Raw genomic sequence first — 14,485 nt, 5'->3', positions numbered from 1 at the left:
GTTATTATGGAATTCAGGAATGAATAGCTAAGGCCCAGCCTTTAAGTAGACTAACTATGCAGTAATCTCCCAAATTCCATATGCGATAACAAGTTCAAAGTGAGTTTGAAATTTTTCTAAAGTTGAGTGAACTGAGTTTTTTGACTGTCACTATAATCTTTTATTTGGAACCAAATAAACTTATGTGAAGTGTTTACTCCTTTTTTAGGTTTCTTATTTAATCTAATTAGATAATACCAAAGCATGCCTTTTGCACAACAAATAAATAGTATATAAAATTCTTTGATAAGCAAAGTACAGGTAACATCTTTTAACACTTACCCACCAAAAGCAATTATATACCTATTCAAGGTATGCCTCTCTGAAGATGAAAATGTACCATAAAAGAAGAAAATCTTCCCCATAAAATAGTCTGGTAATTCTGGAAAATCTTTTTTAATACTATTCTCTGTTGATGTTTGGTGATCACGTTTCTCAAATTCTCTTTTAACTCCACTGCCTTCCACTTTAAGAGGTCTCTGCATCTGGTTTATTCTCAATGCCCTAAACAGAATGACAATAAAAAAATTAATAAGACTAAAATGTTTAAACTAAAAATATTTCAACACTTAATTAATTAAATTTAATTTAATTAATGTTTTCATTAAAAAACAATTAATTAAATAGCCATAAACTGACATTCCTGAGAGAAATTATGAAAACATCCAGTTTTAGATGGGTTGTTTCAAGAAAGCAACATGAGAGTGAATGCTGTTAGCATGCACTGTTGTGTAAGGCCTCACTATATCATATTATGAGAAAAACAAACAAAAAGGCAAATAATAAATGAAATAATTAAAGAACAGCTGACATTCAATGCAAAGATACAATGATCAAATAGATGTGCTGTGTCACTTTTGTACAATACACCCTCAAAGCTTTATCATGAACTGTTCAACATAAAACTTGTATATTTAGTATTAATAGCGGCAAATGATGTAAGAAAGTAAGCTTATACACCATCAGTAAAAAAAGAGAACCTTCCATATCACCTGCCCATCCCCTCTAAAGGTTTGTCTAGTTTTCCTTGAATTTATTCAAACCACCCACTTCTACAACAGCAAATAGAAGTTTGTTCTAACAATCAACCACATGCAGGCTAAAGGCAAACTTCTGTACATCTACCCTGCAACCATCCTTCAAATTGAACTTATGCCCCCTCATATGTGTGTAGTCTAAGCAAGAGGAAGAATGTAACCATGAGGTTACTTAATCCATTCAAGGCCTTAAACACCTTAATCAGATCTCACAGGTGACTAGTGTCCAGACGCTGCAAATTGTACAACTGAAACCCTTCTTGGTAAGAACATTTTCTGTTCCCCCTCACTAATCTCATTGCTCTTCTCTATGCCTGTACCAAAAGTTCCACATCCTTTCTAAAACAAGATATGGCCTAACCATTGCCTTATACAATGGGATAATTATCTCCTTATCCCTCCTGATAAAATTCCTGCATATTATTGATAATATTCCATAAGCAGCCTGCACTGCTCAGAGAACTTCATGTCTGACTGCACGATTAGTAATCCCCCAGTCTTTTTACATTTTCCACTATCCTGAGTGTGGTACTGCACAGTTGATACATTAATCTGGGGTTACTGTTACCCATGTACTGTACATTTGTCAATGTTAAAGTCCAATTGTCACTTCTCAGTAGTATACCCTGATTGCTGTCAGTAACCAACCTGCCAAACTTGCTCTCAGTAAACTTATACATTAAGTCTGATATGCCTTCATCGAATGATATAGAAAACACGAGCCCAGTACTGAATCCTAATGTAATTTCGCTGATAACCGTAGTTTATGACGGGGTAATGCCCATTGATTACCATTTAAATTTCATTTATGGTATAATAAGTATCATCATTAAACCAATGAATCCTTAAGTTCAGTGGTCAAGTAATGCATGTGGTCTCACAATGTTAATCAGTGATGATATAACAGGACTAAAGCAGATATGGTACCCATATAGAGATAGGGGATGAAGAATTTTATTACGGTGAGTAAATTTTATTATGGTGATATGATGTGTTCAGGAGGGATAGGGAGGGTCAAAGTAGAGTCATGCTCCTTATCCAGAGTCTGAAAGTGATTAGATTGTATCCTGAGTTAGTTCAATTTCAGATGGACGTTAGGTCTGCATGGTGCAAGATAACATGTGGTAAAGAGAACGATAGTTAAGATATGTCAAAGACCAAACAACTTAGGATTATGACAAAAATCAGAGGCAACTTTAATAGGCAGCCAAGTGTCACTGCCTCATTATGGGGTAACTTCAACTATGGCTTATTAGCATTAGTTGAGGTATATGATTCAAGAAAGAACGTTTATAGAGCATCAGCCAAAAAAAAACACACCTTCCCATTTCACCCATCCAGTCACTCCAAATGTTTGTCTGTTCAACCTTAAATTTATTTATGCTATTAACTTACACAACAACAGATGGAAGTCTGTTCCAGCAATCAATTACCCACTAGCTAAAGGCAAACTTCTGCACATATATTCTGCAACTGTCTTTCCTCGATTTGAATCTAAGCCCCCTCACATTCTTAATCTGAGTAAATAGAAGTATCCCATTAGCACTGAGCATGCTCAAACAATTCAAGGCCTTGTACACCTCAATCAGATCACCTTGCAGGTGCGTAGTCTCCAGATGCTGCAACTTGCAGACCTGAAGCCTCTCTTGGTAAGAGCACCCCTTTGTTCCTCTCATCAATCTTGTTGCCTTCTCTATACTCGTTCTAGCAACTCTACATCTTTCCTAAAATGAGGCCTCCAGACCTGTACGCAGTACTCAAGGTGTGGCCTGACCATTGCCATATATAAAAATATACTCACCTTCTTGTCTCTGCTAGCAAAATTCCTATATATCATTGATAAAACTTCATGACCTCCACTGGCTGCCTGTCTGTAATGCTCAGAGACTTTATATCTCACTGCAAAATAACCCCCAGGTCTTTTTCATTCTCCACCTCTCTGAGTGTAGTACCACACAGTTGGTACATATCTCTTGGGTGACTGCTACCCATATGCAGTACTTTGCATGTGTCAATGTTAAACTTCAGTTAACACTTCTCAGCCCATCTGCTTAACTTTTCTAGATACTGTTGCAGTTGTGTACTGTCTTTACTATCATTAACAACCCTGCCAACCTGTGTATCATCTATAAACTTGGACATTAAGCCTGATATACCTTTATCGATATCATTAATAAATACACAAAACAACAATGGATCCAGCACAGAACCCTGGGGGACTCCACTAATAAAATTAGTCCATGTAGAGCAGTGCCCATTTATTACCACTCTCTGCCATCTCCCACTCAACCATCCCTTTATCCATTGCAGCAACTTACCCTTAATGCCATATTGCTCCAATTTGTATAGCAGTCTTCTATGTGCAACAGTATCAAAAGTTTTCCTGAAATCCAGGTATATGATATTAAAATTATTTTTTGCATCCAGTTTCCTTTGCTACCACATCATAGTATCCAGTCAAATTGGTCAGACAGACTTTCCCTTAAACAAACCCATGCTGTGTCTGAACTATTACTGCAGTCTTGTCTAGGTGATCCTGCATCACTTCTTTAACCAGTGACTCCATTATTTTTCCCGGAACAGAAGTTAAACTAACAAGTCTATAATTATTTGTATCACCCTTTGAATCCCCTTTGTGAACTGGGGATATATTTTCATATCTGCAGTCCATGGGGACCTTTCCTGAATCTAAAGATGCTCTCATAATTATTGCTAAGGGTTTTCTTACTTCCCATGCTGCCTCCTTCAATATAACTGGATAGATTCCATCCGCCCCAGGTGACGTTTTTATATTTACCTTCAACAATTTCTCCCCCACTTTGCTCTCTGTTATTACAAAATCATTTAGATCCGTGTTAGAGTTTAGTAAACTTCTATCCTCCTCTTCCTTACAGAATTCCTCATGTGTGAATGTATATGCAAAATACTTATTCAGTTTGTCAGCTATCTGAGCAGGATCATCAACAGTCGAACCACAAACATCATGCAGACCCAATCTGATTCATCCCCTTCCTTCTAGAGTTTTCATACTTAAAGAAGTCTTTGTTGTTTTTCTTTTCATCCTTTGTCAAGGATTTCTTGTAATCAGCCTTCACTTGCCTTCCACTTATTAAAGTGGAAATAATGGATGGGCAATATGCCATTGGGAAATAGATTTTTGAGCCATCTGGATGATTGTTATTTATTCCGTGTCAGAGAAAGTAAAATTTGACATTGCAGGAACCAATGGCAGGTAGTGACCATAACATCATAAAATAGTATCCGAAGAGATTTATGAGGTCAAAGAAATAGGGCAGGACTTCAATTTCAAGGGAGAGAGTCTATAATGGACTGAGATATTTCTTGGGCTCTATTCAGGAGAGAACTATAAGCTGCCAAATACAAGTTCATTATGAAAAATATTTAAGGGATTTATCCTAGAAGTTACTGATACATTTGTTGCAGTTGAGGAGTTTTGTAAAGAAAGATGCCCAAGCAGATGAGAAGAGAGGTTAAAGGTTTCATTGAACAAAAGTCAAAAAAGCATGGGCAGTTAGAGACTATTGCAAAATACTAATTTATATGAGTATTATAAGCATATTTGTAACAAAACCATTGATGGGGCAAGACTAGTGAAACCTGAGTACAGAAAATCACTAAGCAAAGAGAACCAAAAGTGTGGACTAAGAGTTCTTTTCATGTGTGAATACAAAAAAAAAAGTGAGTGAGCCAGATGAGTCCCTTACTTGATAATACTGCTAAAATCATAGAAAAGCCCGGCAGAAGAGTTGCACAGGTCTTTTGCAATGATCTTTATAGTTGAAAGACCATTTGAACCATGAGGGATCAGTGACAAGGAGTTAGATTGCTGTAAACTGACAGCTGAAAAGTGAGCTGTAAATTGACATATCAACTTTGGAGAAGAGTATATACTGAAAACTATGAAAGCTGATGAACGGAGCGATCCAAGTGGATGGTATATATCCTAGTATACTAAAAAAAGGCTACATGTAAGTGCATCAATCCACTGAGGATAATGAGATCACCATTAGATTATGGAGAGAACTCCCTGAACTATTGAAGTGCTAACATCTCCCCAATACACAAAGGAGGTGGGAAAAATGTAATGGGCAACTACAGGCTACTGAGTTTGACTTCAGTGGTGGGTCAAATCATGGAGACGCTACAAACAGGATCATCTTATAGGAATGATATCCTTCATGGACCACAGCATGGGGTTTGTGAGGAGGAAATCATGCCTGACTAACCTAATTAATTATTCTAACATGGCCATAAAACACATGCAAGAAATAACTTACATTATTTACCTTAATTTCAGTAAAACTTCTGACATGGTTCCCAATGAAAGGCTATTATATAAACTAGAGCAAACTTGGATTAATGGCAAGATCAAAGGCTGGCTAAAAGATAGGAGAAGGGGTAGTTATAAATGGGCATATCTCAGGGTGAGTGAGTGTAGAAAGTGGAGTCCATCACGGATCAGTGTTGGGGCCACTTCTATTTCTTATCTCCTTAATGAAACTGATAAGGGAGTGCAAGGGAAGTTGTTAAAGCTTGAGAAAGAGTGATTAACTACAAGAACAAGGCCATTTGCGCAACTGATCTAAGGGTTCAAAATGCCTTAGTTCAGTTGCACAAACATTCTGAAAAATGGCAACTGAAGTTTAATGCTTCTAAATGTAAGGTTTGCAACTAGGAAACAGAAATCCAGGAGTTAAAAATGGTCCAGGACAAAAAAAAAAACTGAGGGTTACAATTCAGACTGACATTAAATTTTCCATACAATATAGACAGCAACTAGGAAGGCACATGGCACCTTCCTACTTGCAAAGGACCTGTAATATATAGGTCCTTTGCAAGTAGGAAAAAGGAAGTCATTGTCCCTTTGTGCAAGACAATGGCGAGACTGCATTTAGAATAGCATTTGAGTCTGGAGATTACGCTTGGGAAAAAAACACAGAACTTCTAAAAAGAGTTCAGAGAACGGCAACCAGCCGTTTAGCAACCAGCATACAATTAATTAATTATTCTGACATGGTTAAAAAAAGATGTTTAAAAAAGCCTACTTCCTTGCATCTTTTAGTCATTATAATACTATAATACAAACTGTGTTTAGATAAATTTTTCATAAGCTTGTCACACGACTGCTCATACATAATATCAACTTTGTTTTGTTACTTTCTTTCATGTGTAAAGATCCCAATGGCTTCTCAGTTCTGGACTCTTCCTGTTGTTTTGATACTCAACTTGGGATTATTAAGGATCATTATTATTTTAAATTAAATGGCAACACATTTTTGATGTGAAGATGACAACCACCTGACATGAAAATTTATGCAGGGTAGACATTTTGTATCAAGCAGTTTTCTATCCCTTGCACATGAAAGCAAAACTAAAAAATTTAAGGAAGAAGAAAGATAAAAACCAATATACTTAGTCAATTACCTCAATATGATATTAAAGATTCACTGGATTCCTTGGAATTTAAATTTTACTTGGTTCCAATAACAACTTACTTGTCTAATTCATCTGATGTATCTTCACTATCCACATCAGTTGATGCGAGATACTCTGAGTCATCTGAATCATCTTCCTCACTTTCCTCATTATATTTATCAACCCTACCTTTGAAACATAATAATCTTTATGAACTCCTAATCTAAGTGTTTTTACTCTGTATTATCAATGCTTAAATAAAAGTTTGATAAAACTTGTATAAAAAATAAAAATAATATATAACATATTTACAGATTTCTTTTAAAGAAAATGCCTATAAGCTTTGAAGATATTAACTTGTCTAGAGAGTGCTTTACCAACTATATACTTTACTAACAATTTTTTTAAGTGAAGGAACATGCATGCATTTATGTTTTTATTAAAAAAATCAGTTTATAAAACCTTATAATGGCAGATAAAAAAAACATACCCATAAAGCATGCCATGACCAAAAGGGTACCCATCATTAATACAGTCTTAAATAATGAAACATAGAAAAACTATGAACACAATATAAAGACATAAAAATATGTGCACAAGTAAACAACCGCATAACAATATTATAGGATTTCAGATGGATATTTCAACACAACAGTTGAAATCAAATAAAGATGGTACACATCACTGCATTCAATTTTTGATCATGGGGATCATTTTGCTCCTTGCCATCCTAAAATACTGAACTGAGTAGGGTAAATGCAGCCCGGTTCTAGGAGCTAAAGGTACACATAATAATGGTTATGTATTCAATGGAATTTTTACTTCCGTATGGCTGCTGTTCACTTAAACAAAATACATTATTCACAGATCAGCATACATATAACATATATTCACTAACAGAGGCCCCCTACCAGCTGATGAGAAGCTAATATTGATAAATCAACTGTCCTGGCAATGTCTCAGATGTTTAAATATAGCAAATTCATCTGTTTAAATGATACTAGAAAATTTAAAAAGATAACCACTATACATAAGCTTGCTTCTTTTGCCACACTTGGATACAAATGCCACGATGGCATTTGTAACCAAGTTGAATATTAAGCTCAAGCCCTCCCAATGAATACTCAGCTTGGTCTTCAGTGGAAACAGAATAATCACCTAAGGCAGCATTTCTCAAACTATGGGGTGCAAATCTCCCTGGGGGTTTGCACCAGATACGGCTGAATGTGTAAAATATAAAAAAATCATTTTCATTCATAGTAAAAATCAGGTTAAATCTCAGATATGTTATTAATATGCTTCACTAACAAGATTACAAGAAACAAGCCTCTTTTCCTGCTCACATGCTATTTATGCTATTATGTTTTGTTTCTATTTTTATCATATTGGTACGTATCGCAGCAGTAAAAAAATCTAAGGGTTAATAAAGTTTTATTTTATGTCTACTCACTAGTTAACTGTATTTATATTTCTTACTACAGGAATAGTAGCTAGAAACAGTAATTCTTCTGCATACACCTCTCTAAGAACATAGGAATAGTCAGCAGTATCCCCCACCCCTTGCTGGTGTGGGGTACTGATGGTGATCCCCACCCAGGAAGGGGTGACTCCTGAAATGCTAAATGAATCACAAAGTATCACAAAGTTTGAGAACCCCTGACCTAAGGTATTCCTAAAGTGGGCATCATGCATAGGTAAATTGTGTTGAAGATAATAAAGCACTCAAACCCTAAGCTTGTGTTATGTTTATTTCCAAATTGGAAATATGTACATAATGGAGTTAAATGTTTCGTGCTATTTTCTTACCCTTCTTCGGTGATAGATATTATCTCAAATAGAATGATCACTACCCGATCAAAAATTGAACACAGTAAAAAACTTCATTTGAATCACATAACAAATGAAAAAACAGATGGATAAATTTAAAATTAGCACAATAATCATATGTAATTTTAAACACACACACACACACACACACACACACACACACACACATACACACACACACACATTTGTGTGTGTGTGTGTGTGTGTGTGTGTGTGTGTGTGTGTGTGTGTGTGTGTGTGTGTGTGTGTGTGTGTGTGTGTGTGTGTGTGTGTGTGTGTGTGTGTGAGAGAGAGAAAGAAATTAAAATGGATTATGGCAAGGGATACTGCTAAAAATAGCAGAAAGAACCCAACAATCATAATGGGATATAGATGATAAGTAGAGTAAAATGTGGTAAAAAGAGAGGGGAAGACAAGCTGACAAAACCGGATTTTTTTTATTTTTCGGGTAATTAAGTAATTTTCATTTTTATTTTATTTTTCAGGTAATTTTCATTTTTATTTTATTTTTCAGGTAACTACATAATTTTTTCCCATAGTTTTGACTTCCAGTTTCATCAACTTGTCTTCTCTCTCTCTTTATCACACTCTACTTATCTATATATATATATATATAGATAGATAAGTATCTCTCTTTATCACATTCTACTTATCTATATATATATATATACATATTTCTAATTGTTCGAATGTTACCTATTATTGGTGGTTTTTACATATAGGCATTAGTGTTCATACAATTCTGGTCATTAAGCTAGCCTTATTTGGGTCATCTTAAATCCGCATGGCCTATACATATTAGGTTTAGAAGTTTAATGCTTAATGATAATGAATTTTCATGATAAATTACTGATGAAAATTTTTTATCTCTGTCGCAAAAGGTAAATACTAATTATTATTAACAGTATACTTCTATCTTATTACTATTATACTTGATTTACTATAATACATTTTTGCATTCCATCATTATATATATATATATATATATATATATATATATAGATAAGTAGAATGTGATATCTATATATATCTACTTATCTATATATATAGATAAGTAGAATACACGGCATGTATATATAGATAAGTAGAATGTGATAAAGAGAGAGGGAAGACAAGTTGACGAAACCGGGAGTCAAAACTATGGGAAAAAATTATGTAGTTACTTGAAAAATAAAATAAAAATGAAAATTTTTATTTTATATATATATAGTAGAGTTCAGAAGTTTTGGATCTTTTGAAACAGCTGCCAAAGGATGTGGTACATGTGCTCTTAATATTAATATTGCGTATGTGTAGACATATATATGGATATATGTAGCAAATATATGTAGCATTTGCTACATATGGATATATGTAGCAAATGAAGGTTTGGAAGTTAAAAAAGATAAACATATATCCATGCTTCATCAGAATAAGTTTTCATAGTGAAACTGGCAGGATTCTACAATTTGATAAGCATGCTACCATGCCTGAGTAAATCACTGATTGCAACTTAGATTTGAAATACAGGAATACCTCACATAGCGCGGTTAATTCGTGCCAAAAAAATATCGCGCTATGCGAAACCGTGCTGATCGAGGTATTATTAGCATGTATTTTAATGTAATGCATTCCAACAATTTGATTATATGGGTCGAGTTGCAAAATATATAGGTGTTTGTCTACTATAAATTGATGCACATGAAGTTCTTGCGAAAAAAGAAATTAAAATGATAAAAATTAAAAATACTAGTAAGTACAGTACAAATGATTTTTATTGCAGTATGTACATACTAAAAGAATATAAGTGAAGTATGTACTGTATTTGTATTTTGAAAAATAACTGATCAGCTTAGTTTGCACGGTTATTTTCTTCTTTTTATCTGCATACATCTCTTTATAACATTGAATGTCATTTTGCAACGCCTGCCTTACTTTCATACCTCATTCGATGTTTGGATCTAGAAGAACTCTCAACGCCATTACATTTCTTCTTTCCACTCATATTTGCGTATAGAGGTGTAACGTTTTTAAAAAATAATCTTTAATAAAAATACACAGCGAAAAATATTTGTACAGCTTATGCACAGTGAACGACCTCACCACTCGGAATCTAGACTGTTTACAAATGTATGAATGCTAGCAGAGTCCATATATAATGGGAGTTGCGACAACAGTCAGCGTGACCTTGAATCCATAATGCACTGGCCTACATGCTGGCATTATAATACATACATACATATCAAATGTATGTATGTATTATACATATCATTATAATACATACATACATATCATATGTATTAGTGCATAACGCAGTTAATTTTTTTTCAATTTGTAAACCACACTATAACGAAACCTGCACTGTTTGAAACCATGCTATGCGAAGTATTCCTGTATAAAATTTATGGCTTATATTTGAATACTGAGATTTTCACTGATTACGACTTAGAAGTATAAAGTTTGAGTCTCAACAGTGCAGGAAAAATATGAACTGCTCCACTTACAAGTAACAACAAAAACATTTAAAATTAATACACAAATTACTCCAGCCATGGTAGCCATGCAGAGTACAGGAACTCCCCGACTTACGGAAATTCAACTTTACTTAATTTTTTGCCGGTCGGTGCAAACTTAAAAAAAATCGTGGAAACTTATTTTGCATCCTGTAGGAATAAATGGAGGTATCGTGAAAATATCGTAATGTGAACCCAATAATACATTTTTTTTTTTTTTTTTTTGTAATTCGTTCCAAGTCCTTGGAAATTGAAACTTTCGCTATATTACTAAACTATTTATCTCTCTAAAAGGTCATATTTATAATGGAAATTGCACCGCCTTGTACTTTCCGGTTTATTGAGCTTTCTGTTACTGCATCTAATTATAAACAGGTAGTAAACTCACTCTTATTGCATTTGCGATAATACTGATAACTGCAATTGTGTGGGTTTTTACGCTATTATGGTGAAATGCATTCCCCTTCACTGAAATCTTCAATCATATAAAAAACAAATTTTCAGAAACTTTTCTTCATTCCTATTTACGTATTACAATGATGAAGGGAAAGCAATCAATGAAAAATGCAAGTGGTGGTAGTGCCAGGAAATGAAGCAAAATTGATTTAGAAATGAAGATGAAAATGATTAACAAGTACAAAGCAGGACAAAGTTGTCATCTATTGCACAGAATTAGGTCTCACTGCTTCAACAGTGAATACTATTTTAAGGGACAGTGCATGTATAAAAGAACATGTTAAAGGATCAACGCATTTAAGATCAAAAGTGATCATAAAACATCATTTGCTATATTACTAAACTATTTATCTCTCTAAAAGGTCAAAACATGGATAAAGTTTTGATAACTGATTAATTAATGTAATATTTTGTCAATTCATAGTTAATTCTGTAATATTTTGTTAGCTGAATTCTTACTTTAACCTGGCAGTGGTGGCATCCCCATGGGTGCTATGTCGAAGATGGAAAAGCTATTAATAAAATGGATGAAAAATCAGATTCAGAAGTGAGTGCCCCTGAGTCTAATGACCATTCAAGCAAAAGCAACAAGTATTTATAAAGATATTAATAAGGATAAGTACGGCGAACCCCAATCCAAGTTCGCGGCAAGCAGTGGGTTTAATAGGTTCAAGCATCACACTGGTTTTCACAATGTTAAAGTATGCGGTGAAGACGCCAGTGCTGATTCTGCAGCTACAGAGAAATTTTGTGATGCATTTGAAAAAAATTATTAATGAAGACGGCTATTAAATGCAGCAAATTTTTAACGTTGACGAGACTGTTCTGTATTGGAAAAAAATGCCAGATCGAACATACATTGCCAAAGAAGAAAATAAAATTCCAGGTTTCAAGGCATCAAAAGATAGGGCCACGCTCTTGCTTGGGGCTAATGCAGTGGAAGATTACAGATTAAAACCACTGCTTGTGTACAATTCTGGAAAACCTTGTGCATTTAAGGGCATCAATAAAGCCACCCTACCCATGGATTTTCAGTCAAATCAGAGAGCATGGATAACAATATTTCTCTTTGAGGATTGGTTTAAATGCTGCTTCATTCCCGAGGTTGAAAAATATTGTAAAGACAATAACATTCCTTTCAAGATTTTGCTTCTATTAGATAATGCGCCTGGACATCCTGTGCATCTAGATGATTTCAATTCGAACGTGTGAGTTATATTTCTACCACCAAACACGACTTCACTCATCCGACCTAAGGATCAGGGTGTTATTTCAAATTTAAAAGCATACTATTTATGCAGTAGACGATGAGAAAAATTTTATGTAAGAGACTTTTGAAAATCTTACAGTATTTACCATGCCATCTTAAACATTAATAAGGCCTGAATGGAAATTACTAAAATTTGTTTAAATGGCGCATGGAAAAAAATATGCCCATGGCACATAAAAGGCTTCGAAGGACTTGAAAAAGCCAAATCATGTGAAGAGGTTACAGATAAGATTGTCAAGGTTGCAGAGCTACTTTAGTTGGAGGTTGATTCCAAAGACGTGGAGGAGTTAAGAGGAAGAAGAGAAGGAAGAAAATGATGGCGAAGCTCAAGATGAACCAAATGAGGAGCCGAGACACTTCATCACCAGAGAGATGGCAATGACATTTCGTGAAATTGCATCAACAATGGCGAGGTTTGAGAAGATGGATCAGCGAACGATTGTTAAAAGTTAACAGAGGGATGAATGATATGCCTGCTTGCTACAAAGAAATCTACAATGAAAATAAAAAAGCCACCGCCCAGTCATCCATTAATATTTCCTTTCGTAAGATTGAGTGGCCAACACCTTCTAAAGTACCACAGCCATCAACCTCCGCAGCAGCGTACTTATCAGCTTAAGACGTCGATTCTGGCAATGATGCTCGAGAGGTAAAACTTACTGATGTTATGTCTGTCTCCTCTCTTTTTTTGTAATTTTATAATTTTGAAATTTTTTTAAATTGCACGCTTTAGTAATTTTTCCTGCACATGAGATAAAAAATTGAATGAATACAGTAAATAATTCTATTTACATGTTTGCTGAACATTTCTTTTTTGATTCAATCAATTCAGCAAGCACAGTTGCAAGTGCTGCACAAGCATGGGGAAAATTCCAACATGTAAAATCTGACTTACATAGCGTTCCAAGGAACGCAACCCTTACATAAGTCGGGGAGTTCCTGTACAAAAAATTTTAATTAGCAGTAGTAATGGTAAATGATGCAAGAAAGCAAGCTGATATATACAACATTGGCAAAAAAAAAATCATAGCCAACCCAGTATCAGCAAAATGGTGCAAGGAAGCAAGCTTATATAATACCAGTCAAGAAATAAAATAAAATAAAATAAAATAATTAAATAAATAAATCACATTTATATCATACTTAAAAAATAAAGTATTCAATATATCACTTTCCATCCCTTTCATTTACCTATTTATTTCAAGTATTTATCAAGTCTCTCCTTAAATTTCAATAGTTTGTTAACAGCTGTAGAGAGCAGATATGGGGGCAGTTAGCTCTGTAGGATTATATTCAAGAGGATGAAGGAAAATTGGATTAAGAGATTATTAGACAAGTTTTTGTTTTTTTTTCTGAATTTGTTTACATATCTTGTAAATTTAACTTTGGTAATTTTGTAAAGTGATTTGCTGTAATATTTCATAAATTTAATTCTTAAAATTAATTCTGCTAAGTTCTTATCGGTATCTAGCAAGCTTAAATTTTTAAGTTCAACAGTAGATAAAGTTTTGGTAACTGATTAATTAATGTAATATTTTGTCAATTCATAGTTAATTCTGTAATATTTTGTTAGTTGAATTCTTACTTTAACCTGGCAGTGGTGGCATCCCCAAAGTGTAACACCACATGTATTAGAAATTAAAAACTACAGTTTTTAATTTCTAAAAAGTTTTGGATTTTGTGAATTCTGCTTGGAAAATACCAATATTTTAACTTTTCTGAATGGGTTGCAATAATAGTTGCTTGTTGTTTGGTTTTTAAGGAACATTAGCAACTAATGCCGTATTGCTCCGGGGATATGCGGTGGTCATTCCCTAACCTTTCCGCATCCTCCGTATTTGGTGGTCACGGGTTCGAACCCCAGTCTAATCAAGAAGCGTGTGCTACGTACTGCTGCTCCTGCCCACCCGGCTACGGAGGCACGCCCA

At 34.5% G+C, this 14,485-nt stretch overlaps 1 protein-coding gene across 1 annotated transcript in view; it reads right to left on the bottom strand.

Moving 5' to 3' along the window:
• The window catches only part of LOC150080070 (DNA repair protein XRCC1-like), a 179,056-nt gene that overhangs the window by 25,392 nt on the left and 139,179 nt on the right, over nt 1–14,485 (bottom strand). Inside the window, exons 11-12 of the mRNA XM_090381651.1 lie at nt 6,593–6,701; nt 322–543 (exon numbers count right to left, since the gene is read on the bottom strand). Coding sequence (XP_090237777.1) covers nt 322–543; nt 6,593–6,701 — 331 coding nt within the window. The remainder of the gene's footprint in view (nt 1–321; nt 544–6,592; nt 6,702–14,485) is intronic.

This window comes from Mastigoproctus giganteus, chromosome 9 (genome assembly GCF_048544385.1).
Source record: "Mastigoproctus giganteus isolate SK-2022 chromosome 9, ASM4854438v1, whole genome shotgun sequence".
NCBI classification, from domain to species: Eukaryota; Metazoa; Arthropoda; class Arachnida; order Uropygi; family Thelyphonidae; genus Mastigoproctus; species Mastigoproctus giganteus.
This window is presented reverse-complemented; position numbering and strand designations above follow the sequence as displayed.